This window comes from Vigna unguiculata, chromosome 4, assembly GCF_004118075.2.
Source record: "Vigna unguiculata cultivar IT97K-499-35 chromosome 4, ASM411807v1, whole genome shotgun sequence".
In the NCBI taxonomy this organism is placed as follows: Eukaryota; Viridiplantae; Streptophyta; class Magnoliopsida; order Fabales; family Fabaceae; genus Vigna; species Vigna unguiculata.
The window spans coordinates 38,065,927-38,090,886 of NC_040282.1; the positions used below are offsets into that span (position 1 = coordinate 38,065,927).

At 32.1% G+C, this 24,960-nt stretch overlaps 4 protein-coding genes across 12 annotated transcripts; 2 read left to right on the forward strand and 2 right to left on the reverse strand.

Moving 5' to 3' along the window:
- Window positions 1–607: 607 nt before the first annotated feature.
- Window positions 608–2,738, forward strand: LOC114180886. The gene is made up of 5 exons (XM_028067178.1): window positions 608–1,037; window positions 1,118–1,289; window positions 1,399–1,542; window positions 1,651–1,908; window positions 1,982–2,738. Exons 1-5 carry the CDS (start codon window positions 608–610, stop codon window positions 2,736–2,738), a joined length of 1,761 nt encoding a protein of 586 aa, XP_027922979.1.
- A 469-nt stretch (window positions 2,739–3,207) lies between these two features.
- LOC114180887 lies at window positions 3,208–3,748 on the reverse strand. The gene is made up of 2 exons (XM_028067180.1): window positions 3,548–3,748; window positions 3,208–3,471 (listed from the first exon to the last, which is right to left on the reverse strand). The coding sequence occupies exons 1-2, from the start codon at window positions 3,746–3,748 to the stop codon at window positions 3,208–3,210; spliced, it is 465 nt and encodes a 154-aa protein (XP_027922981.1).
- Window positions 3,749–6,521: 2,773 nt separating this feature from the next.
- Window positions 6,522–13,550, forward strand: LOC114181820 (putative FBD-associated F-box protein At5g22720). Of its 9 annotated transcripts, none has more exons than XR_003603934.1 (7): window positions 6,522–6,704; window positions 6,942–7,920; window positions 8,063–8,265; window positions 10,765–10,886; window positions 11,752–11,944; window positions 12,017–12,147; window positions 12,261–13,550. XR_003603934.1 is itself a non-coding variant. In XM_028068396.1 (4 exons), exons 2-3 carry the CDS (start codon window positions 7,000–7,002, stop codon window positions 8,234–8,236), a joined length of 1,095 nt encoding a protein of 364 aa, XP_027924197.1. In that variant the 5' UTR covers window positions 6,522–6,704; window positions 6,942–6,999; the 3' UTR covers window positions 8,237–8,265; window positions 10,142–10,589. The 9 variants fall into 9 exon arrangements, 1 of the variants encoding a protein (XP_027924197.1); XR_003603936.1 differs by having other exon boundaries at window positions 12,895–13,550; XR_003603933.1 differs by having other exon boundaries at window positions 11,302–12,147.
- LOC114181819 (cytochrome P450 71A22-like) lies at window positions 11,739–13,450 on the reverse strand. Its single transcript, XM_028068395.1, is given in 3 exon segments — window positions 11,739–12,350; window positions 12,491–13,048; window positions 13,051–13,450. Coding segments are annotated over 3 exon segments (1,566 nt in total). The 5' UTR covers window positions 13,447–13,450.
- Window positions 13,551–24,960: the final 11,410 nt, after the last annotated feature.

Consider the following 24,960-nt stretch of genomic DNA (forward strand, 5'->3'; position numbering starts at 1 on the left):
ACCGTTAATGGTTGTCATTGACTATTAAATGAACAGTGACTGGACATGCTGAGGTGTTGTTTTTCACTGACGTGGCTCGATCAGAATTAATTAATAATTAAGTTTTAAAAACTATATTTGAAAAATGAATAATAGAAAAGGACAAGAATACGAGAGGACAACTGTGTTTTGAAATTGATTTGGGGGAAACCATCGAGCTAGGGTTCTTGCACGAAGAGAAGCGAAGAGAATAGAAGGGGAAGAATATGCTGGAATCGAATTGCACTGGAGATTTTCCATCATCTGAATCGCGATTTGCTTTAAATAGAAGGGCAGAAGGTGAGTTTCTCTCTATAGAATTTGGGGATTTGGGAATAAATTTTTTGGTGCATGTTCTGATGTTTGTTGTTTGGGGAACCAGAGTATTGATTGTGGTTTGTCGGTGTTTAAATATGCTTTTTTTGGCCCACCATGTGTAAATGGTTTTGCGTTGTGGTCCCCCATGTTTAAGGTGTTGTTGTAGTGTCTTTTTCAGTGTGTTATGTATTTAATATATGTTTCATATTTTTTTTGTCGGTATATGATTAATATATAGGTTTATGTATCTATCTGTATACGTGTTTGCGTGATGGATGAGGAATTCAAGGTGGTTTTTCACCATAGAGGTAAATTCATAAGTGATGGGAAGTTGCAGTATGAATATGGGGAAAGTACTAGGTTATCGTTCGACCTAGACATATGGAGCTACTTTGTTGTTTTAAGCGTGATAAAAAGGCTCGGGTATGTTGGAGAAAATAAATTATGGTTCTCAGTTGGAGGTTCTTCAGTATTGGATGATAGATTGCAGCTTCTGTGTGATGACAGTGGTGCGTTGCATATGTTTAATATCGCAAGACTGAATGGTGAAGTTCATTTATTTGTGGAACACTCATTGTTTGAACCCCAAGTCATTGAAATGCTGGAGTATTATCCGGATGAACCTGACACACAGGAGGAGGGTGAACCTCAAGTTGAGAATCAGAGTGTTCCTGTTGTAGTAGATGGTATTGAATGTGAAGGTGAATGTGATGTTGAGATAAGGGAAGTGGGAACTGAGGCTGATATTGTGTTGTTTTAAGTGACGGTTTGCAATGTGAAGCTGAAGGTGAGGGTGAGATCAGGGATGATGGAGTTCAGTGTGAAGTTGAAGGTGATGGTGAGATGAGGGAGGATGGAGTTCAGCGTGAAGTTGAAGGTGATGGTGAATTAAGGGATGTTGAAGTGAACTGTGAAGCTGAAGCTGAGGGTGAGATGAGGGAGGATGGAGTTCAGTGTGAAGTTGAAGTTATGATATTCTCAGGGCCTGCTACCAGCCATACAAGAACTTCTGCCTAGAGTTGATCAACGTTTCTGTGTAAGGAACTTATATGCCAATTCTAGAAAGAAATTTCCAGCCAAAAGTTCAAGACGTCTTATGTGGAGAGCAGCTGCAGCCACACACCCACAAGCATGGGAATGGGAGATGAGGAATATAAAAGATGTGAATGAAGATGCATTTAAGCATCTGATTGCAATCCCACCCACGTAATACAATTTCCATTTCCATTGCATTGTTTTCAATGGTCAATGATTTTATTTCCAACCAAATGGGATTGTATACTATCATAATTCGAATATTTATGTTGTACTTAGATATTGGTCCAGATCAAGATTTACCACAAAGGCTCAATCTGATACCTTGGTAAACAATATGTCTGAGGCCTTCAATAGTGTATTGCTACATACAAGGACTAAGCTTGTGATAAGCATGTTGGAGGATATTCGGGTATACTTGATGAGAAGGTGGGCAAAAAACAGAATGAAGATACAATCAATATCAGGATCTATTTGTCCTAGAATTATGAGCAGATTTGAGAAGGAGTCAGAATTAACAAAGTATTGGATTCCTAGGTAAGGATTGCATTTTGTTTAATTTGAAAAAATGAAAGCTATTTAATTATTGGTGTTTTATGTGTCATTGCAGCTGGTTAGCAGAGAAATTATTTGAAGTTAGGCACATCTCGCAATTAGGGGAGATGTTTGTTGTCAATATAGACGAACAATCGTGCACATACAGAAAATGGAGTATAAGTGGTATTCCCTGCTGCCATTCACTGTCTGCAATGAAGTTTCTAAACCTCAATGGAGAAGACTTCATCCCAGCAGTCTTTAGGAAGTCCACTTATGAAGAGATATACACTTCCATAATATTTCCTATCAATGGCCAAACTTTATGGGAGACAACTCCATACCCTGATGTCTTACCCCCCTCGAAGAAAATTTTACCAGGCAGATCGAAGAAAAAAAGAAGATTAGAGCAATGGGAGATCAGAAGAGATGAAATAAGACTGAGAAAAGGTGGTTTACATAAAACATGTCGTATCTGTAAGCAAATTGGGCACAATAGAAGGGCTTGTCCTAAAGCAATTGAAATTCATCTGGCTCAATTAAGGGAAGCCCAACAGCAACGTCCAACTGAAGGATCCCAGCAGCCAACACCTACTGATGCATCTGAACAGCAAACTCAACCATCCCACCACCTACCTCCGCCCCAACCATCCCACCAGCCAACTCCAACTCAACCATCCCAACAGCCATCTCCACCTCTGCCATCCCAGCAGCCAACTCCAACTCAACCATCCCACCAGCCACCTCAACCATCCCACCAACCACCTCCACCTCAATCATCCCAACAGCCAACTCTAACTCAACCATCCCATCCCCATTACGAGGTGCATTAAATGCCAAAGTGAAACGGAATGCTAAAAGGGGTCAAATGCCATGAAGCTACATGTGTTGGTTTTTTTTTTGTGCTCTCGTTTTGTAACAGCTGTGAACCTTTAAGGTCACTTTGGAACTTTTTTAATTTCTTTCGTTGCATGAAGACATCTTTTAATACTGCTAATGAGTGGCTAACCTACCACTTTTGTTTTGTATTTTGATATTGCGACTCAGTGGTTGGATCACTTTTGTGATGTACTTTGCGTGAATTCAAGACCTCTTGATATGGAATCTATTATGAATTACAAGTATGATGCTTTTCATTAATTGTATGCAGAATCAAATTTAAAATTAACATATGTAGATACACTTAAAACAGTAAATGTAAATAACTTCCAAATTCATTGATACTCAAATATAAATACAGTACATGGAAATAAGCATTCTAAACAACTAATTATAACCACCAAGGGACACTATAACAACTAATCATGCATTATTTATCAGCATTGATAGCACAATTACATTAACCACACAAACAAAGATAACCATCCCAATCAACACCTTCATCCATTTCTCAAATATGGCAACTGATTTCTCCAAGTTAGTAATCGTTTTCCTATCACCATCACTTTCTTCAGTCTTCACCAAAATTTCACCCCTTCCTTCACAATTCTCACTGTTACCAATCTCTTCAATGGCATCTTTAGTCCACCATTTAAAGTAATTGCATCCACCATCTTCACTTCCACTCTGCGACAAAATTAGAAAAACAATTATCCTATATACCATTTAAAAACACAAAAAACATACCTTCAACCTCTCTCACCTTATATTTTGAACAACCCCAAAATTGTTTCCTCCTATTCTTTGTTGTTTTCGCAGTTCTTAAAACTGATTTCTCTCCACAGTAGCAAATGGGTTGTGAACCTAAACTCCTCGATCCTCCAACACCACGTGAAGATAAACTAGGGTTCATCTTCTCCCAACCATTATAAGTGCAAGAGGAACAAGAATGGCAAAGCGACATTTGAAGATGAAGAAAGAAATGCACCAGTTGAAAGAAGATCACTACAAGGAAGAAAATGAGTTCAACGGAGAAGATGTTGAGGAGAAGATGAATCCATTTAGGGTTTCAATCAATTTATTTCACATTTGACATGTAGGCTACAGAGAATTTTTTAATACCACTGACACGTATCCGTTTTACTTGTCCACTTCATCATCTAAAAACACCGTTTACGCAACTTTAACGATTATGGCTGAATTGTTGCTGTTTTTCAAAATTAGGAACCCAATTGAATCAAATGAAAATTGGGGAACATACTTAAGAATTCGCTACAAATATGGACCTCTAGAATGATTTAACCGCAAATTTACAAGTACACATTGCGATAACAAATTAATCAAACACATATAATCTCAATCCACAGCATAGTACAATTACATAAAATCAACCAAATAATTTCACTTAAAATGATTACAAAGATTCATATAGATAAATCAAATAACACGTACAAACAAAATAAGTTCACACGCAAAACAAAAGCAATTGAACAGAAGAGAAAGAAAGAAAACTGATAGGACAGAAATGCTGAGTTAGTAAAAAAAACAATTTATCATTTTTATATTAAAATAACTAAGTTTTATTATTTTGAAAACATTATCTCTTTTAAAATATTATTTATAGCTAATTATAAATTTTAATCTGTTTTTTAAAAGTAAATATATATATATATATATATATATATATATATATATATATATATATATATATTTAAATAATAAATAGAACATAGATAAAGTTTTTCGTCTTACTTATTGAAATTTTAAACCTATTCTTATTATGCATGCTACTAGTTATAAATTAATATATTAATATTTTTACATAAAAAAATTGTATCAATATTAAGACCTAAAGACTCAATGACTAAATGAACTATTTAATATTTAATATATATACATTTATACTACAAATTATACAATTTATATGGATAAATTCTTATTAAAATGAAAAAAATGTATCAAAACAATCTTAACAAATAATATATAAAACATTGTTAACAAAATATCAAAACTTTTAGTTGTATTATTGTCAATAAGACATTAGAACCGTGAAGATGTATTAGATAGTAGATTTGAGAGAAAGAAAAAAGAAAATAAACACAGAATAATACTTTTTAGATAGAAAGAAAATGAGTGAAAAAAAAAAGAAATTTTTAAAAATTTTTAAGAATATTTTAATTGATATTTCATTTATTTTATTTTAATTTAATTATTATTTTAATATTTCTTTTTAATATAAAATATATATTAATATAATATTAAATTTAGTTTATTAATTTTTTTAATCATTCATTTTATTATAACCGGTGGAAATATATATATATATATATATATATATATATATAATTATTTTTATTCTAAAAAGCTTTTTAAAGTATAAAATAATTTTTATTAAAAATAGTTTTAAAAATAAATAATTTGTATAGTTTTTTATTATTAAATAGTATTTTTCATAAATAATTATTTTAATTTAAAAAAAACTAGTTATTAAGAGAATAAAATGGTAAATAATTACTTTAATTTATAAAATAACTAAATTCAGGTAACTATTATTTAAAGAATAAAAATAAAAATGTAATTATTCTAATTTAAAATAATGGTTATTTAAAGAGTAAAATTAAAAAAATTATATAAAAAATGAATTCTCTTATAACTAATATAATAGATTTATAAATTTTTAATTATTAGTTACATTTATATATTGCAATAATTTATCATGTTAAAAAATAGACATTTTATCATATTTTATTTAATTTGAATCAATTAACATACTTCTTTAATTGAGTATGATTGAGAAAAATAATGTGGAACTTTGTTTGCTATAAATAGTAGAAAGTCATAGGTGTAATTTTTTCTAATTTTTCTACTTGTGCATCTCATTTTCTATATTTTAACTCGTTTTTCTGGTTATTTAACTTCTCGTCCTAGTAAACAAATGCACCAATGCAAACTGCAAATTATCACACCATGTTTTTCTAAAAAATCTTATACTACCATATCTCATCGTATATTAATATTTAATACATTGGATATCAGTGAAACTATATAATAAACTAACATAATACATCAACTCAATTATACAGTATCCTAAATATCAATCTCAGCACACACCTCGTAGTGAGCACATCCCCAAAAAATATCACACATCCATAAAAGCTAACATAATCATTAAATTTATAAACTTTATATTCTTTATTCATTTAAGATTTATTTATAAGGAAACCTTAAGTCATATATATATATATATATATATATATATATATATATATATATATATATATATATATATATATATATATATATATATATGAAATTGAGATTGTATAAAAGGTTTCACTAATTTATTTATTCAAAATTAGAAATAAGAATATAGTTATAAATGGTTTTTATTTATTATTATGTTCATTCAAATTAAATAATGAAAAAAAGAGTACATTTCCAAACACTTCGATTATATTTTGGATTTAGTCCCATATAATTTGTTAAAAGAATAATACAAGTATTAATAATAATTTATTATATTTTTTTTATATTCATGCTCTTTCTTTTTTTTTCCCACGAAAACAAATTATACTTTTAATTTGTCTCATTTTTTTTTTCTCTTTCACTTCTTCTTTTTATTTTTACGATAATAATAAATATGTTCCTTATCCTTTTTCTAATATAAAATATTTATTTATTTAAATAACCTCTATTTTTACCTTCTTTTTTCATTAATTGTTTTTGCCTCATTCAGATTTTTATTTTCCTCTCTTACTAAAATACAAACAATCGCACCCTCGCCAGACAAAGATATTGTACCACACAATCTTCTACCGATTCAGACCCCAACGGAAAACTTTTCGGAATTAAGACGAAACTTGAAGCACAAAGGCAAAGTGTTGCAATTTGAATGATCCAATCCCCAATCACCGCACAAGGTAATATTTTACTCCCTGCTTTCTCAATAATTTTGGATAGTATTTATTCAGTCATCCTAAAACGTCAATCCCAAAATTTCATATCTCGTTGGAAATGGAATGTGTAAAAAATTTTGTACTTGACTTCAAATAGGGTTTTCTTTCGATAGATCCAACCCTAGTATTGACATTTGACAGTTGTTATTTTTTTTTGTTGACAATTTTTTGGTGAAATTGTGACAAGTTTGAATTTCTTAGATCAGGTGTGGTGGAAGGAAAAGGGACATAGGGGAAATTGAAGTTGAAGACGGAAAAAATGCGGAGTGATGGAGATAGAAAAGAGGACAAGGACAGGCTCAGTGACATGCCTGACTTTGTCTTACTTCATATAATGAAATTTATGAGCATGAAACAGGCTGTTCAGACTTGTGTCCTGTCTTCAAGATGGAAGGAACTTTGGAAACACCTAACTGATTTGGCTTTGAATTCCTCAGATTTTACCAATCTTACACATTTCAGCAAATTTGTGTCTTGGGTTATTTCCAATCGAGACAACTCTATTTCACTGCATAGTCTAGATTTGAGGCGTAAAGGCTGCATTGATCATGAACTTCTGGATAGGATTATGGTGTATGCTGTGTCTCATGATGTTCAGCAATTGACAATTGAAGTTAATTTAAGTGTTATACTTGGTTTTAGGTTGCACCCTAGTATGTTTTCTTGTTCATCTTTGACATATCTCAAGCTTTCCATTTGGGCTGTACCTTGGATGACCCAACTTCCAAGTTCCTTGCAGTTGCCAGCATTGAAAAGCTTGCATCTTGAGCATGTCACTTTTACTGCAAGTGAAAGTGACTGTGCTGAGCCCTTTTCATCTTGTCACATGTTGGATACTTTGGTTCTTGATCGTTTTAACTTGCACCAAGGTGTGAAATTCCTCTGTATATGTAATTCCAACCTTTCTAGTTTGACCATTGGTAGTACCATTCAAGAAGCACCTTACAAATTCGCGCTTTCCACTCCAAACCTTAGATATCTTAATGTGATGCGTGATCCTCTTCACCAACTCTCTGCATGCAGACTTTGTTATCTCGAACAAGTAAGCATTGACTGTGAAGCTTATTTTCATACTCATTTTGAACGGACATATTCAGCCCTTATAGGTCTGCTGCAAGTGCTTGCTGATTATGTAAAGATAATGATACTCTCTTCAAGTACCCTTAAGATTCTTTTACATGTAAGTTACTTTATTTTGTTTTTCCATTGTATTTTACTTTTCATATTGTCCTTTATTTGTTCCATGTGCCAAATTCCATTAGTCAATCTTGCTTTTCAAATTATCTTTCAAAGTGTGTCTCCAATCAACTTTCGTTATGCAGGGTCTCTCAACTTCTGGTTCAATGATTACTCAAATTCCTTGTTTTGTTCAATTGAAGTCGTTGAAATTGAAAATGAAATCTTCGACAAACATATCTGATGAGGGAGTTGGCAGGATAGTAGAATACTTACTTCAAAAATCCCCATTTGCTAAAGTGGATATTATAAATTGCTGAGTGATATCCATGCACACTTAAATCTTCAGGTAGCGTGTTTTACATATTGTTCAGTTCATGCTTCGTTTATGTTTCCTTCTCTTCCTGATACTCTGCCTATTCTCAATTCTTAGAGCCACAGCAAGTAAAAAAATTTCTATATTATGAGGTCCTTTTTGCCCCCTTGTAGCCTTGTTTTTTCCTATATTTGGCTTTGCAGATGACAATTTTTAGGCATTGCTGTATGATACATGCTATTTCTCACTCTTACCTCAAATATCTTCCCTATTTGCCTTATGCAGGCTAGGGAAAGATAATATCTTATGATGTTTTATCCATTAAGAATTAGTGGGGGGATAATGAATTGAGAATGCACGAGGAAAAAAGGTTTTTTGTTTTGATGCATTTTAAATTACAACTAATATAATTAAGTGCCGGTTTATTTGAACTATCTCTGAGATTTTGTTGTTATATAAATATATTTACTGTAGTTTTAATCATCCTTGGAGAAAGAACGGTTGAAAGGGGGGAAAACCAAAGAGACTGCTCAATATTCTGATGAATATGAAGTTTCTTTGTTTGCTGTTGTTATAGGCTGCATAATTGTCAAGTTTTATTTAATGAAAATGGATTATATCGTGCTTTTCTGTCATTCAGGCTAGAATATTCTTGAGCATAATTATGTTCAATTTCATATTTTGGGTTTGGTTTCAAGGAAGGTGTAGATACGACTATTTGGAAAGCATTTCAGTAAGATCTAGAGGGAGTTCTTCAAAATAGAAAAGAAATCATGGAAACTTCTATAATCTAGATTTAATATGACAGAATAAAACCCCTGTAGTTTCATAGGTTAATGATTGCAATATTTTATCAGACAATTAGTAAATGTAGAATAAGATGCAGTTGGATAGGCATGGTTGTTTCCTTTTTTTTTTGGTGCTTTTGGTTATGCAGTAAGATTCACCTATAACTAGTAGCATGTGGATGAATTTGGATTTCCGCTTTTTGGTGAAGTTTTGTTTCGCGGTGTCTATTGTGATGTTGGCTGATCTGTTTTCACTAATAATTTCAGAAGTACTTCCTTATTTCTTGTGTTATAGATTTCATGATTTTGAAAAGGGGATGGCGTTAATAACAAAAATTTTGTTTTCACCATTTCCTTTACAAAATTTACAGAGTTTTGCGCGAAATCGTTTTATTTTGCATATTTGAGGATTTTGAATATACCGGTTTGAACAGAGGATAATACTGCTAAAAAACTGAAGTTTGATGTTTCAAACCATGAAAGTGAATTGCCTAGTTTCTCGTCCTTAGTTTATTTTAAATTCCGAACTTGATTTTATTGTTCTCTGCATTTTGTTTGTGATTATAATATATTATTTGTATACCATGTTGTGATTGAAAATTTAATTTGGACAGTCCATCACAGGCGCCACAAGAAGCATGATTATTTTGGAGTCTAAACATGACTTCATACTATTTTCTGTTACATAATAAATTTAGACTCCAACATGATATGGTGGATGATATTAAACTGATATGTCGAGCAGAAAAACTCACACTGATTTTTTTGAAAAGAACCATTTGCTACTGCTATACTTTCTAGCCATCTAGGTTGCTACTCTGTATAAATATTTGCTATCTTGTGGTACCTAGTCAGAATGTTATGCCAAAAAACATGGTAGTTGAGCAACAAACTATGTAAATCTTGGAAGATAAATGGAATTGCGATTCATGCCATGATTAAAATGCTTGAGCAAGAATTTTGGTTTAATTTTCACTATTTTTTACTCAAAAATCTTCTTTCATAAGCATACATTTTATGTTTATATCTACTTACATGGTTGAAACCATTTTTTTTTCCATTTACAGAAGGTACTCTTATTGAGCACTTAGACTAATATTTTTGGTTCTTTTGTTTTCCAGTGATATCAAAATATCAAAATATCTTAGTAAGGACAACACAGACTTTGACCATCATAATTGAAGTGGCTGTATCCAGGCCACTTATGATGTCTTCTATAGCTCAAGCTATTAGAGTGCTATTCTTAAGGTCTATTAGCTATTGAATCTTTGGATGAAAGGATATGCTAATGATAATATTAATAGTCCAATTGCAATTCCTGCCACTCTTTTTCCTTTTGAATGTAAATAGATGAGCCAATTCTGTGTATCATGCCTCTACCAGTGTTTGGATGTAACTGAATTACTAGACTTTGCGGTTGTTGTTTGAACTCATGTCAATTTTATAATGATGAGTATGTTTACCATGTCTTATCAATTCCTGAGGAACTTACTAAAAGCAAGTGAGGACTTTGTTTATGATGTTCTATCATTTGCTGAGACATGTATGTGATTGGTTACTCACAGTAAATAGTCCCTGTGAGAAATATTTTCCTAGCATGAACATCTGAATTGAGCACTTCTGGTTATCTCTGTGATAATCAGATGCATTAATATAGTGAAAGCATATAATGTTTTAGACTCGGTCACACTTTTGATGTCAACGTTCACTGCATCACACATTTATGACACATGTACCCTAAAAGCATCGAAGTGCATTACATGGAACACCGTACTCTCACATCATTCACTTTTGGGAAGCAACAAGATCAACTTTCAGAGTCCGTCTAAGGCTTGCAATTATCAAAGGATTCTCCTTCCACCTAAGGTAGCTAGATCAGATTCTTTTATTGATTTTTTTGGTGTGTACTTTTAAAATAATTTAGTATATTTTAAAATATCAAAATCATTATATTTTAAATAAATAGTAGATTTCTTTTTCCAAAGACATTATGGATAATAACTTTTTTTTTTCTTTAGTTTGAATGATATATTGCATTTCAGTAAACATAAATAATTTTTTCTTTACTTTTCTTGATTTGATTCACTTTTGTTCCGATGGAATTCATTTATAATTCATTTCATTACAAATTCAATCTATTTAAATTTCATTTTATTAAATTTGGATTTCAATTTGATCTACATTTTATAATTTTGTGGATTGAGTATCATTTCTTTGAATATTGATTTTCAAATACAGAAAATCTATATATCTAACCCAAAATTTTAATCTAAATTTTTAGTTGGACTAGACTGAATGTTGAGAAGGACTGACCCAAAACAAAGATCGAAGCTAAGGATCAAGATTGATTGGACTGAACCAAAGATTGAGTCAAGTTGAATCAGGCTACAACATAAGTTTTAGAAAATTTAATTTAATTTTTTTTAAGAAAATGAATTTTGTATTCTAAACTTGATCTTAAATTTGGATTTAGATTTTTAAAAAAATTCAAACTTATTCTATAACAAAAATAAATTTGGATCTAAAATTTGATCTAATTATATGGATGGATGTATGAATTTGCATTAGATTTTAAAAAATCTAATTCATGTCCATCGCTTTCAATTTAATACATATGTCTTACACGTGGAAATTGAGATGCAATAACAAAATAACAAGAACTAGATAAACCGACCTACCATAACCCTACATTTTACTGTGTTTATCTTTAACATCATCTTATGCATGGTAGGATGCAATTGCTATGAGAGGGAATTTTCTCTGACTGGTCAACCCAGCAGATTCAGTAATGTCCAATGTCTGATCCCCCACTACTCCACTAGGCACTTCCCAATTAAATTGATGAACAAGGTTTGCTATCACCAACTCAATCACATTCATGGCAAACATTATTCCTGGACAACCCCTTCTTCCTGCTCCAAATGGTATCACTTCAAAATCATGTCTTTTCACATCTATTGAACTCTTTAAGAATCTCTCTGCTTCAAACTCTTCAGCTTTCTCCCAATGACAAGGATCTCTTGCAATTGCCCAAGCATTAACTATTATCTGTGTTCCTGCTGCAATCTCATAGTTCATCACTTTCGCATCTTCCATGGATTCCCTTGGAAGCAACAAGGGAACTGGGGTATGTAATCGAAAACTTTCTTTAATCACTGCTTTCAAATAATGCATGCTACCTATATCTTCTTCAGTTATGTGACTTCTACCACCAACCACATCCCTTATTTCATCTTTTAGCTTCTGCATCACACTTGGGTTCCTTAAGAGTTCTGTCATTATCCATCCTAGGATTGTTGAGCTAGTTTCAGTGCCTGCGACAAACATGTCCTGAAACAAATACCCATCAACTGTCAATTTCATTCTCTACTTTCAAATTCCATGAAGGAAAATAAACTCAACATGTATTAAGATTTTGTTAGAAACTATACAGTGGTTGTCTATTGGAGAAACTCTTCAATCTTACGTACCAGGATTATAGCCTTTATGATTGTTTTATCAATCTGGAACCCCATGGAGTTTGTCTTTTGGATCCTCAGCAAAATGTCCACCAAATCATTCTGTTCTTCATCATCATCATCATCACCATGCACATCATGCCCTCTCCTATTTACATGCTCATCAACAACTTCATCAAAAAATTCATCAAGCTGTTTAGCCGCTTTCTTTGCCCTACCATACATTCCATTAACTCTTCCCACCCAATCAAGCCAAGTTATATAATCCCCTATAAACGGAGCACCCAACAGCTTCGTCATCTCATTCATTGGCCCCCAGAACTTCCTCCCTTCTCTTCCACTGTATCTCCTTCCGAGAGCAGCTCTACACACTATGTCATTTGTGACTGTACAAAATAATTCAGTTAAATTCACAGGCATCTCAGAACAACAACACTGCTTAACCTTCTCCATCATTATGGAGATCTCCTCTTCCCTCACTGCACCGAAGGATTGAACCTTTTTTGCACTGAGAAGATGCAACACACAAATGCTCCTTATCTGCCTCCAGTATTTGCCGTATGGAGCAGAGATGCCATGTCTTTGGAATCGTACAAGAAGACATCAAACATCTTACGATGTGGTCTATTGGAGAAAACAAGGTCATGGGTTTTCATAACCTCACGAGCTGCCTCAGCCGTTGAGACCACAAGAACTGGCACCTTCCCAAAGTGAAGTAACATCAAAGGGCCATAGGTTTGAGCAAAGGAATGGAGAGTGCGGTGAGTGAGAGTGCCAAGTTGGTGGAGATTTCCTATTATTGGAAGCTTTGGAGGAGATGGTGGTGAGGTTTTTCTGGCCATTGAAGAACTGAAATTATGATTACATTTGGCTAAAAGATTGATGACAGTACGTAAAAAGAGGATGATTAAGGTAGCGATTGGGAGGAAAAACCAGATTGAAGAGTTTTCATGCAGAGAAGTGGACATTGTTCTTTAATTTGCTGTGTAATTAATTAGCAATGCAGAGAATGAGGTATTTATAAGCGTTGGAAGTCATCATGCATTAATAAGATACGTGTATTTGTGAAAAATATGTATACGTTTAATGATTTACACACGATAGCTCAGCATGCATGTATTTTCTTGTTTTTGAATTTAGGGATGATTAATATCCTACCTAAATTTAACGACCTAATTTTCTGTTAGGACATGGAATAAATAAAATTTGAAGTTCATGCTTGATTAGTATAATGAGTATGAGATACCATATTATTGATACATTAATCGAATCTATAATTGATACTATTTCAATTTAAAATTTTATATAAATAAGTTTTATGATTTTATACGATGTTCAACTTTTTTATCCCTAGACTTCTTAGACCGAATTTCCAACCAAGTAAACTCATGCTTCATGCTTCAAGGTTAAAGATATAAGGGTGTTTAACATCAATCAACCTTCTTAATTACATGGGAGATATTCTTTACTACAATAAAATGTTTCACTAATAACTAATTTTTGTTGATTAAAAATTGTTAGTTACTATAATAATCAATTTAGATACTAATTTACAAAATAAAAAAATATTGGTTACTACAATAATTACTATTATGAATAAAAAATTATAATTGGTTGGTAAATTTGTCACTAATTAATTCGAGATTAATTTAGAAAACAATTCCTTTGATAGCAAAAACTTTGGTAACTAATATTTAGTGACCAATTTCATTTGATAGATAAAATCTTGGTAACTAAACTATAGAAACCAATTTAGAGATCAACTACAATTTTTTATTGGTAATAATGACTATTTTAGTAACCAATAATTTTTTATTTAATAAATTAATATCTAAATTGGTCATTATAGTACCTAACAATTGTTGATTATTAAAATTAGTTGTTAATGAGACATTTTTTTGTAGTGCTTACTAATCAATTATTCATTCTCTCATTTATTATCATATTATTGAAAAATAATTAATTTATTACTTTGAGTAATAGTAGTAATCTTATCACCGGTGTCATAGTGAGTTAATCCACTTCATATAGAGATTGACTCATTATAGTTTGAGTTAAAAATGAGTAAGCTAAGCCCGACTCGCTTTTTGAAACCTTTTGGTAAGTCAACTTAGCTTACCACAAATCGGTAGACTAGTTATTTAACTCACTTAAAGATACTTTATTTTTTCTATTTATTTATATATATTTATTATATAGTGGATTGATTTGACTCATTATTTAATAATGGTGCGATCAAATTATTCACATATTTTACCAAACATTATTATAAATATAATACTTAAAAATTAAAATGTCAATTAGCATACAAATAAATTAAAAATTAGTTCAATTTGATCCATATTTAAAAAGCTAAATATTGTTTAATCCAATCAGACTAAAGTCATGATAAACCAAAATCTCACGAATTAAAACTCATTGATATCTCTAATCTTTACCTTCGGTTCCATAATTTTCGTAAGAGAATTATCAATTTGTCCGATTAAAAAAGACAGAAAGAAAGTCAACGAAGAATTTGTACACTTATTTCTTAACACGAGTTTCCATAATTTTCAATTTGTGTCTGGACGAACATGTGGTGATTATGAAAGTATGTATGGAGGATACTTTTCTAGATTTTGTTTCCAAAGACAGCACGCATGTAGTCTTTTGTTCCATAATATTTAGAGATTACGTCCATTAATAGAAAATTCTTCATAGTTCTAGATATTATAAGAAGCTCCTAAATTCAATTTTCCTAGAACTCTGTTTCTCTTTTCTTTTTTCTTAAGTAATCTTTCATGCAACAGTATCTATTCAATCTATTTTTTTCAATTGTTTTGGTTTATATAGTGATAATCTTTTCCATTTTATTCGATGTTCTATATTTTCCTGACAAAAAGTATAACATAAATACTTAATTAAACATATTATTTACGAGTTTTTTTTTCCTTATTAAGTTTAAATTTATATATTGTCATGTTTGAAAAAGTAGAAAAAGAACTACGAAACAATGGCAATAAAAGAAATAAACACAAAAGTTGAACAAAAACCCTAAAGTTGTTTCGTTTAAAAAACCCTAAATATTTGAACCCAGAACTTTCTGTAATTGATGTGCCAAAGTAAGTTTTATGTTTTAAGAATAGAAAATATGTACAATCCATTTGGTAATGTTAACCGTTTCTTTCACCCTAATAACATGCATGTACTTAAAAATTACTCATACCATACTATTCCAAATATTTACACAATTAATATTATTTTTAGATTAGAATTCGTTTTCTGGACGTGGAATTTCGAACTATGTTATTTTTTTAAATATTTTTTCCAAAAATCTTTTTTTTAAATGAAAAAGAAAAAAAGGTTTAAAATCCAATTTAAAATTGAGTTATCGGTTTTTGATTTGTTTTTCTCAATTTATTTTTAATTACAATTTAAAATTTGATTTTCAAAAAAAAATGTTTTATTTGTGGAAATATTTGAAAGAGTATACTATCACTAATTTTTGGATCATGTGTGTAAGACTTATGGGAGAGAAGAAGAAAAATAGAATGGTAATATTCTGAGGTGATTGTATATTCAAGAGAAAGGAGGAGAACCCTATATAAAGGGTTGTAAGTTTTATACAACTAATAACAGAAAACTAAACTAACTATAACAGACTTAACAAAAGCTACTTAACATCCCCCCGGAAACTCATGGTGGATAGACAGTAACCACTGTGAGTTTCTGACGAAAGTCATGAAAAGCAGATCCAGAAATGGGTTTAGTAAAAGCGTCTGCAATTTGGAACCGCGCTGGGATATGACGAACAAAGACTTGTTTGTGTTTCACTTTATCACGTATGAAATGAAGATCTAATTCAAAGTGCTTTGTTCGTGAGTGCATTATTGGATTGGCTGTGAGGAGAACAGCTCCAAGGTTATCACAGTGTATGATCGGAGTGGGAACAACAACATGAAGTTCATGTAACAAGGACTGTATCCATGAGATATCGGTCATTGCGGATGCAAGGCTTTGATATTCTGCTTCGGTTGAGCTTCGGGAGACCACTTTTTGCTTCTTGGATGACCACGAGACAATGTTGTTGCCAAAATAAACACAGTAACCTGATGTTGACTTACGGTCGTCTGGGTCAGAACCCCAATCTGCGTCAGTGAAAGCTTGTAAGGATTTTGAAGAGGATGGAGAGAAACGAATGCCATGGGACTGAGTGCCTGCTATATATCGAAGAATTCTTTTCACAGCTTGCCAATGATGTAGTTGTGGATTGTGCATAAACTGGCACACCTTATTAACAGAGAAGGTGATGTCAGGTCTGGTGAACGTAAGATATTGAAGAGCTCCGACGATTTGTCTATACAGAGTGGGATCGGAGAAGGCTGTTGAAGCATCAGCAAGAAGTTTTAAAGAAGAAATCATTGGCGACGGTTGTGGTTTGGCGTCAAGCATTTTTGCTTTATCTAGAATCTGTTGAGTATATTTTGTTTGAGTTAGATGAAGAGCCCCTGTGGGTGACCAGTGTGCTTCAATGCCAAGGAAAAAACTGAGCAAACCAAGGTCTTTCAAAGCAAACTGACTGTGAAGAGTTGAAATCAAAGATTTGATGTGTGTGGCATTGTTTCCTGTGATCAAAATATCATCAACATAGATTAAAATTAGTAATATAGAATCTTTATGAAAGCGTGTAAATAATGAAGCATCACTGATAGAGGATGAAAAACCCATCTGAGTAAGTGTTGTGTTGAGCTTATGATACCACGCACGTGGGGCCTGTTTAAGGCCATACAAAGCTTTACGCAGAAGACAGACCTGCGAAGTATTGGATGCAAATCCTGGTGGTTGACTCATGTATACAATTTCTTGCAAATCACCATGCAAAAAAGCATTGTTGATGTCAAGTTGATGAATTGGCCACTTTGCGGAAACTGCCAAAGAAAGAACAATACGAATAGTAGTTGGTTTGACTACAGGACTGAAAGTCTCAGTGAAGTCCAAACCTTCAACCTGATTAAAGCCTTGAGCCACTAGACGTGCCTTGCGTCTTTCCAGAGAACCATCTTTATTATATTTATTTTTGAAAATCCACTTACAACCAATAACATGTGAACCGGGTGGGGGATCAACAAGAGTCCAAGTATGGTTAGCACATAAAGCATCAAATTCAACTTTCATAGCTTGATACCAATTGGAGTATGTGAGAGCAGCTTTGACAGAAGTAGGCACAGGATTGGTGACAATGGTTTGAAAGCTTTTGGGTTTGAAAATACCAGATTTCGCACTGGTTTTCATTGGATGGATGTTTGAAGGTGGGGGAGGTGAGGGAACATTACTGTCATCTATTTGAGAAGGTGCAGAGGCTGAAGAAGGATTAGAGGTATCAAGGGAGGTGTTTGTGTTGGGCTCAGTAATGGTGTTTGGAGAGGAAAAAAGAGTGGAAGATAAACAAGAGTTGTTAGAATGGTCAGGGTGAGGCGGAGGGGTAAAAGATTTTTCTGAGGGAAGAACAATTAGCGAAGGTGGTAGAGAGGTAGCGGGTTGCGAACAATCAGAAGGTTCAAAGGGATTGGGTGTAGTCTTATAAGGAAACATTTGCTCATTAAACAAAACATTACGTGAGATGTAGATTTTTCCTGAGGGATGTAAACATATGTATCCTTTTCTATTAGAGCTATAACCAAGAAATAGGCAACCAGATGATTTGAAATTGAATTTGTGGTTTTGAAAAGGGCGAAGTAAAGGAAAGCATAAACAACCAAATATGTGAAACATGCTGTAATCAGAATTTGTGTGAAATAAAGTATGATGTGGTGTGTTATTATTCAAAATACGTGTTGGAAGATGATTGATAATGTGTGTAGCACTGAGAAAAGCATAATTCCAATATTTAAGAGGGAGACCAGCATATGCAAGTAAACTAAGACCGATTTCAACAACATGTCGATGTTTGCGCTCAATAGAGCCATTTTGTTGATGAGTGTGTGGACATGTATAACGGTGAACGATGCCAGCAGCTGCAAGAAACTTATCAAAAACCTGAAACTCTTTAGCATTGTCACTTTGTATGGCTTTGATCTTTAGATTCAATTGATTTTCAATAAAGATTTTGAATCTTAAAAACATTGTAAAAGCTTGAGATTTAGAATGTAAGAGATAAATCCAAGTGTATTTTGAGAAAGCATCAAGAAAAGAGATATAGTATCTGTCACCCGAAATTGAATTAACATGCGAAGGCCCCCATATGTCTACAAAAACAAGTTCAAGAGGAGTAGTATAGATAATGGTGGAAGAGGGGAAGGGTTGTTGATGAATTTTAGAAACCGCACATGCATTGCAAAATTCAGAAACATTGTTAATATGCAGATTACAAGAGTGAAGAATATGTTTGATAGTATTGTGGGAAGCATGTCCCATTCTTGCATGCCATAGAGCAAAAGTATTAGAACTTTTTACAGTGGAGTTCATGGTGGGTAGCATGGTGCGTGAGGTAGTTGACTGAAGAGGAGGAAAGACGTATATCCCGTCTTTAATTCTTCCTTGAAGTAGAATCATTTTGGAGTCCTGGTGTTTAACATTACAGAAGTCAGGATAAAATTCGAAAAACACATTGTTATCGCGTGCAAATTGAGATACACTTATAAGATTCTTTGTAATGTTAGGGACGTGTAACATGTTTTTCAAAATAAATCGTGCATTGTGATTATCAGAGGACATAATGGCAGAGCCAGTGTGAGAAATAGGCAAACCTGAACCATTGCCTAATAATATGTGTGCATTACCAGTATAGGAGTTTTGAGATGAAAAGATTGATGGATCACTTGTGACATGGTGTGAGGCACCGCTATCTGGATACCATAGTGAGTCAGCGACCGTGGAAGCGGAGGAAAGCTGATCAAGACTTTCGCAAACAGGTGGAGAGGCTTGAGCATTGTGGACTTGTGGTTGAGGTTGATAATCTGGAGTAAGTCTGTACCAGCAATCAGGGGCACCGTGACCCATTTTTAAGCAAATTTGACATTGAACGTTTCTTGAATTGGATGAACGAGTTTGATTATTTTGAAAAGATCGACCACCACGCGTTTGAGATGAAGATCTTGATTGAAAACGTCCACCACGATTATTTGAGCCACCACGTTGCGAAGGATTATTCCAAGAAGAAGAGGTGACATTGATTTGAGAGGAAGTAACATTGGTTTGTAAAGCGGGATTGAGTTGTTTGTGTTTTTCCAGACGTTCTTCTTGGGCTAGGAGAAGCACTTCAATCTCATCGACGGTGTAGGGATCAATGCGGGACAAAACAGAAGTGATAAATGGGTCATACTCTTCTGGGAGGCCATCCAATATAACCTCAATGTGATCTTCATCCGTAATGGACGAGCCATTAGCTGAAAGGGCGTTTACTGATTTCTTTATATCAAGAAGGTATGCAGGAACATCATGTTCACATTTGGGTGTTTTGAGTTGCAATTTGAGCTTCTTGACTCTGGCTCTGGAATGACTTGCGTAGTATGTATTCAGTTTCTTCCAAATCTGAGCAGCTGTGGTAAGGCCCACCATTTGGTTGAGCATTGTGGGAGACATAGAAGCTAGTAGCCATGCTACAAGAAGATGGTCTTGACGTTGGTGATGTAGAAAGTGGGGATTAAGGGTTGCGGTGGCAGTGTCGGGGTCTATGGAAAACTGGGATGGAATGTTATCACCTTCAAGAAAGTGCAAGAATTCTAAGCCTTGAATGGTGGCGAGAATTTGCTGTTTCCATACCAGGAAATTATCTTCAGTGATTTTGAGGGAGACTGGAGTTGTGAAGAGATGAGGAACGAAGGTGGAAGTATTCATGGGTGATTGGGAAGGGTGGGATGTTTGAGTGGATGTAGTTTCGGAAGCCATGGAAAAAGATCAATGAGCTCTGATACCATGTAAGACTTATGAGAGAGAAGAAGAAAAATAGAATGGTAATATTCTGAGGTGATTGTATATTCAAGAGAAAGGAGGAGAACCCTATATAAAGGGTTGTAAGTTTTATACAACTAATAACAGAAAACTAAACTAACTATAACAGACTTAACAAAAGCTACTTAACAATGTGTGTTATTTGGGTGAAAAAATCAACCCAATACACATAGAGTTATTAAAATAGGTTAAATCTCTGAACGAACTCAATCCATCATGGGTTAAAGTTAGACCGGGTTAAAAGAGATTTATCAGTCTTAGTACGAGCCAAAAATGGACATAATCCACTAAGAATCCATGTTGAACCCGTAGTGAGCCAGGTTGACACATGAACCTGGACAAAACAAAAAATACCTTACTCTTAACTTATAATAGTCCAGTCCAAAATGTAAACAAACTTTTTTTTATCGAAAATTTGGGAGAGAGATCCAAATTTGAGATTATTTAAAATTATGATTTAGTTTTGGGATAAATAATTTAATCATTGTCTAAAATCAGAATATTAAAATATGTTTGGACTTTTGGATTTTGATTATATATTAGAAAAAATGTGAGATCGAAGAAAAAAAATTGTAATTTTTTTAATTAAGAGACTCAACCCGTTTAACCCACTAAATTGTGGTGGGTCAAGCTAGATTCAAATTTCTTAAACTTACTAATAAGTAAATCGGGTTGGGTGAGCTTACTACGTGGCCAACTTGTGGTGGACCAAGTCAGGTGACCCACTTTAAAAACTCTAAGTGTAGGGGGCTTATCCCTGCACCTCCAACCACTTCTCCTGTACCCCTAAAAATTTTAAAATTTCTACTTTGACCCTCAGATCTTTTTACTCTATGTAACTCACCCACCTCCAAGTTTTTTTTCCAATAGATGTCGATATCCGGTTCCTTATTTTGTTCTATGGATGTTGACATCCAATATTATAACACCAGATGTCGACATCCGGTGAAAAAATTATAATACTGGATGTCGACATCCATAACGGGCAAAAACTGAAAAAATAAAATAAAATATCAGATATCGATATCTGTAAAACAAAACAAGATACTGAATGTCGATATTTGTTGAAAAAAAATTTAAGAGTGGATAAAAATAGAAAAAAATAGTTACTTTTTACTAGAGTAAAGTGAGAATTTAAAAAAAAAAATGGAGGTGCAAGAGAAGTGGTTGGAAGTGCAGAGAGAAGCTCCCTAAGTTTACATGAAAGATATGTGAGGCCTAGATGTTGTTAAATGTAGAAGCCTCCCAATAAGCCTTTGGTATCGACCATGATCAACCAATTTTGTGCCAGATATTAGCCTACGAGCTTTAAATTTGGGTCCATAGGGATCGTAGAAGGTTTGCATTCCAACATTCCACAATCCTTTAAAAGAGAAAAATCGTAATGTTTTTGATTCATAAATATTTCTTCTTTAGATATAGACAATTCTAAACCAAGAAAAAATTTAAGATCTCCAAGAACTTTTAGTTTAAAATGTTGATGAAAAATATTTTTGGTTTGCAAGATACATCCTTATTACATCCAGCAATATTAATATCATCCACAAGAATAATCAAATTTAGATTGTTTATAATTATGTGAAAGAAAAGTATTACTAAACTTAGTGAACCAACTTCTTGAAGCTTGTTTGAGAGCATATATAGATTTATTAAGTTTGCAAAACAAGAAGAGTCTTAAATTAGTTATAATCGGAGATTTATAACCTTGAGGAATATGCATATAAATATCTTCTTTCCCATCAGAATTTAGCTTGAGTTTAAAAACCCAGTTATAGCTAATAGGAGTTTTTCCCGGTGGAAAGGGAACCACATCCCAAGTTTTATTTACATCCATAACATCTAATTCAATATAAATAGCTTGTTGCCAGGATGTAAATTTCATGGCCTGTGTATAACTTTGTGGTTCCAAATGTTTAGAAATTTGACAAATATAATATCTGTGAGAGTTAGATAATTTTGCATAGGATAATATTTGATGGAAGAATGAGTAATATTAGAGCAATGATAATCAGTGAAAATGTAATAGTAGGAGAAAATGTAATATAATCTGCAAAGGAACGGTAAAATCAGATATATTAGGAAAAACAAAGGAGTTTGTAATTGAAGATTGATTAGTGTTTTTATAAGGAAAGATGTGTTCAAAATATTTGACGTCTCTAGAGATAAAAGTCTGTTTGGAAGAGAGATTAAGAAGTTTTTGTAACCTTTATATCCTTTGGGATAACTAGAAAAACATCATAAGTAACTTTAGGACTAAATTTATGTTTATTGGTAGAAGCATAGCACAAAGAGCCAAAAACTCTAAAATCAACATAGTTAGGTATTTTATCATACATGATTTCAAAAGGAGATTTATGGTTTAAAACTATGCTAGAAGTTCTATTCATCGTAAACATAGTAATGTTAATGCATTCACTCGACATTGAAATGAAATAGGTGTAATTAGTCGGATGGTATACACTTTTGTTCATATGTGTCAGTTTGGTATCCGTGTTTAAAAAAATGTCAATTGAATCTCAACTTTTGAAAATATATCTCAATTAGATCTCTTTCAAACAAAAATTACTAACGTTGTTAACTTTATTCATGACTTTTTGTGTTTTTTTTATTGTTTTTTTATTAAGGTTTTCATTGTGTGTAATTTTAATATAGAAAATTATATTATAACAATTAAATTTTAACAAACTTTCGGTTATAATTTGAGTTGTAATTTTTTAAGTGGTTTTTAATTTTTTAATTTTTTCATTTTCCTATATTTTAAACTCACTTAAAGTATGTCAACTCAAGTTATAAAAGAAAGTTGTTAAAATTTAGTTGTTATAATATCATTATCTTTTTAATATGGTATCACATAATAAAATTTATAATGTTTTCTAAATTTGAACTGCATACAAAATTAAAAAGAATAATAATAAATATACTAAAATGATACAATAATTAGTTACCTTTATAAAATTTAAAAAAATAAATAAATAAGAGAAATCAATTACAAATAATAAAGAAATATATAAAAATATAGAAAATATTATTATAAAATAAAGAAAATTAAGTAAACTACATATTATCAAGTAGTTTATATCCTATAAAATACTTAACGTAAATTATTTTAAATTACTTATCAAACATTTTTGTACTAGTTAGACTAATTCATTATAAATCGCTAAATAAATTGGTAGTTAATTTATTTGTGTTACAAAAACAGTCTCAAAGTCAATTGTTTCCATTATGACTAAGGTAAGACAATTCAAGTATATATTTTTACCAACGTTTCAGTTCCTTTATTGTCAATGCAACATGTTTATGCATAATTTACTCATAGCTTGAGTTACTTTGTTGTCTGTTAGGTTATTTGGTTTTTTCAAACCTCAAAAAAAATCCCAACCGTCACCAAGGAACTAGAACTGATCTCAATTTTTTTACTGTTATAAAACAGTTTTAAACTTTATTCATGGACATACAAACTGTAGACAATTAAGATTTTTTTTTTTTTTTAACTGAACTCTTCTACCGGTCATACAATTTCTTCTTATGAAAAACTGATTTTTTATCATGCTTTTTCTTCTTTTTTTTTTTTTTGCAAGTGATTTGTTATTAAAATTTTGCTTTTTAGAAACGAATTCTTAGCGATACTCTTTTCTAGTTTTATAAATTTATATATTTATTTATAATAAATTACTTTATTAAAAAATTATAACTTTTATAAACTCGTGTAAATATAAATTTTAAAAAATATATTTAATTTAATATTTACAAATTAATTGGAAATAAAGAATTTAAAGAATAATTATAATAAATAAGGTAATTTAAATAAGGTTAAAATAATTGATGCAATAATTATTTTTTTATTGAGTTAGAAAAATAAAATAAAATAATGATTGTAAGTGAAAATATTTGAAAAGATATTTAATTTAAACTTAAAAATGAATAATACAAAGGTAAAACATTTAGATATATCTATAAAAAATATTTAAAAAGTATAGAAATTCTTTTAAAAAAGCTTTATTTAGAAAAATAATATATAAATTTAAAATATAACAAAATAATACTTTATCATCACTAAATTCACCATATTTTGGAGTATAAGCATGAATCAGAAAAGAGAAAGAAAGTGACGAGTGTAATGAATAATATGTTGAAACGTAATGAAAGAGACACAGATTAGATGAGATAGATCGATGGTTTTATTCATAAATTTTTTTGTTTATTTTGATAATGAAGAATTATTAATACCATTTTTTTACTCTCATCCTTTAATTTTTTAGGTAACTTAGTGTGAATCATTGATTCTTTCAAAAAAAGAGATAGTAATATAATAATGATACCGTATGACCTATCGACATTCCTAGTCAGACCCTCGATTAGGTAGTTCAAGGATAAGCGGTCGAAAATGCCTACTACAGGTGGATAATCTTATGAGTTGTTGATGTGACAATTTCTTTGGAGTGATTTTAGGGAGTCCACGACCTAAGCGGCTATAGCCGCTCATTCTAGTGGAACTTTGTCGTCATAATTATGAAAACTAAATTTGTAAATTAAAGTAATACAAGTCAGTA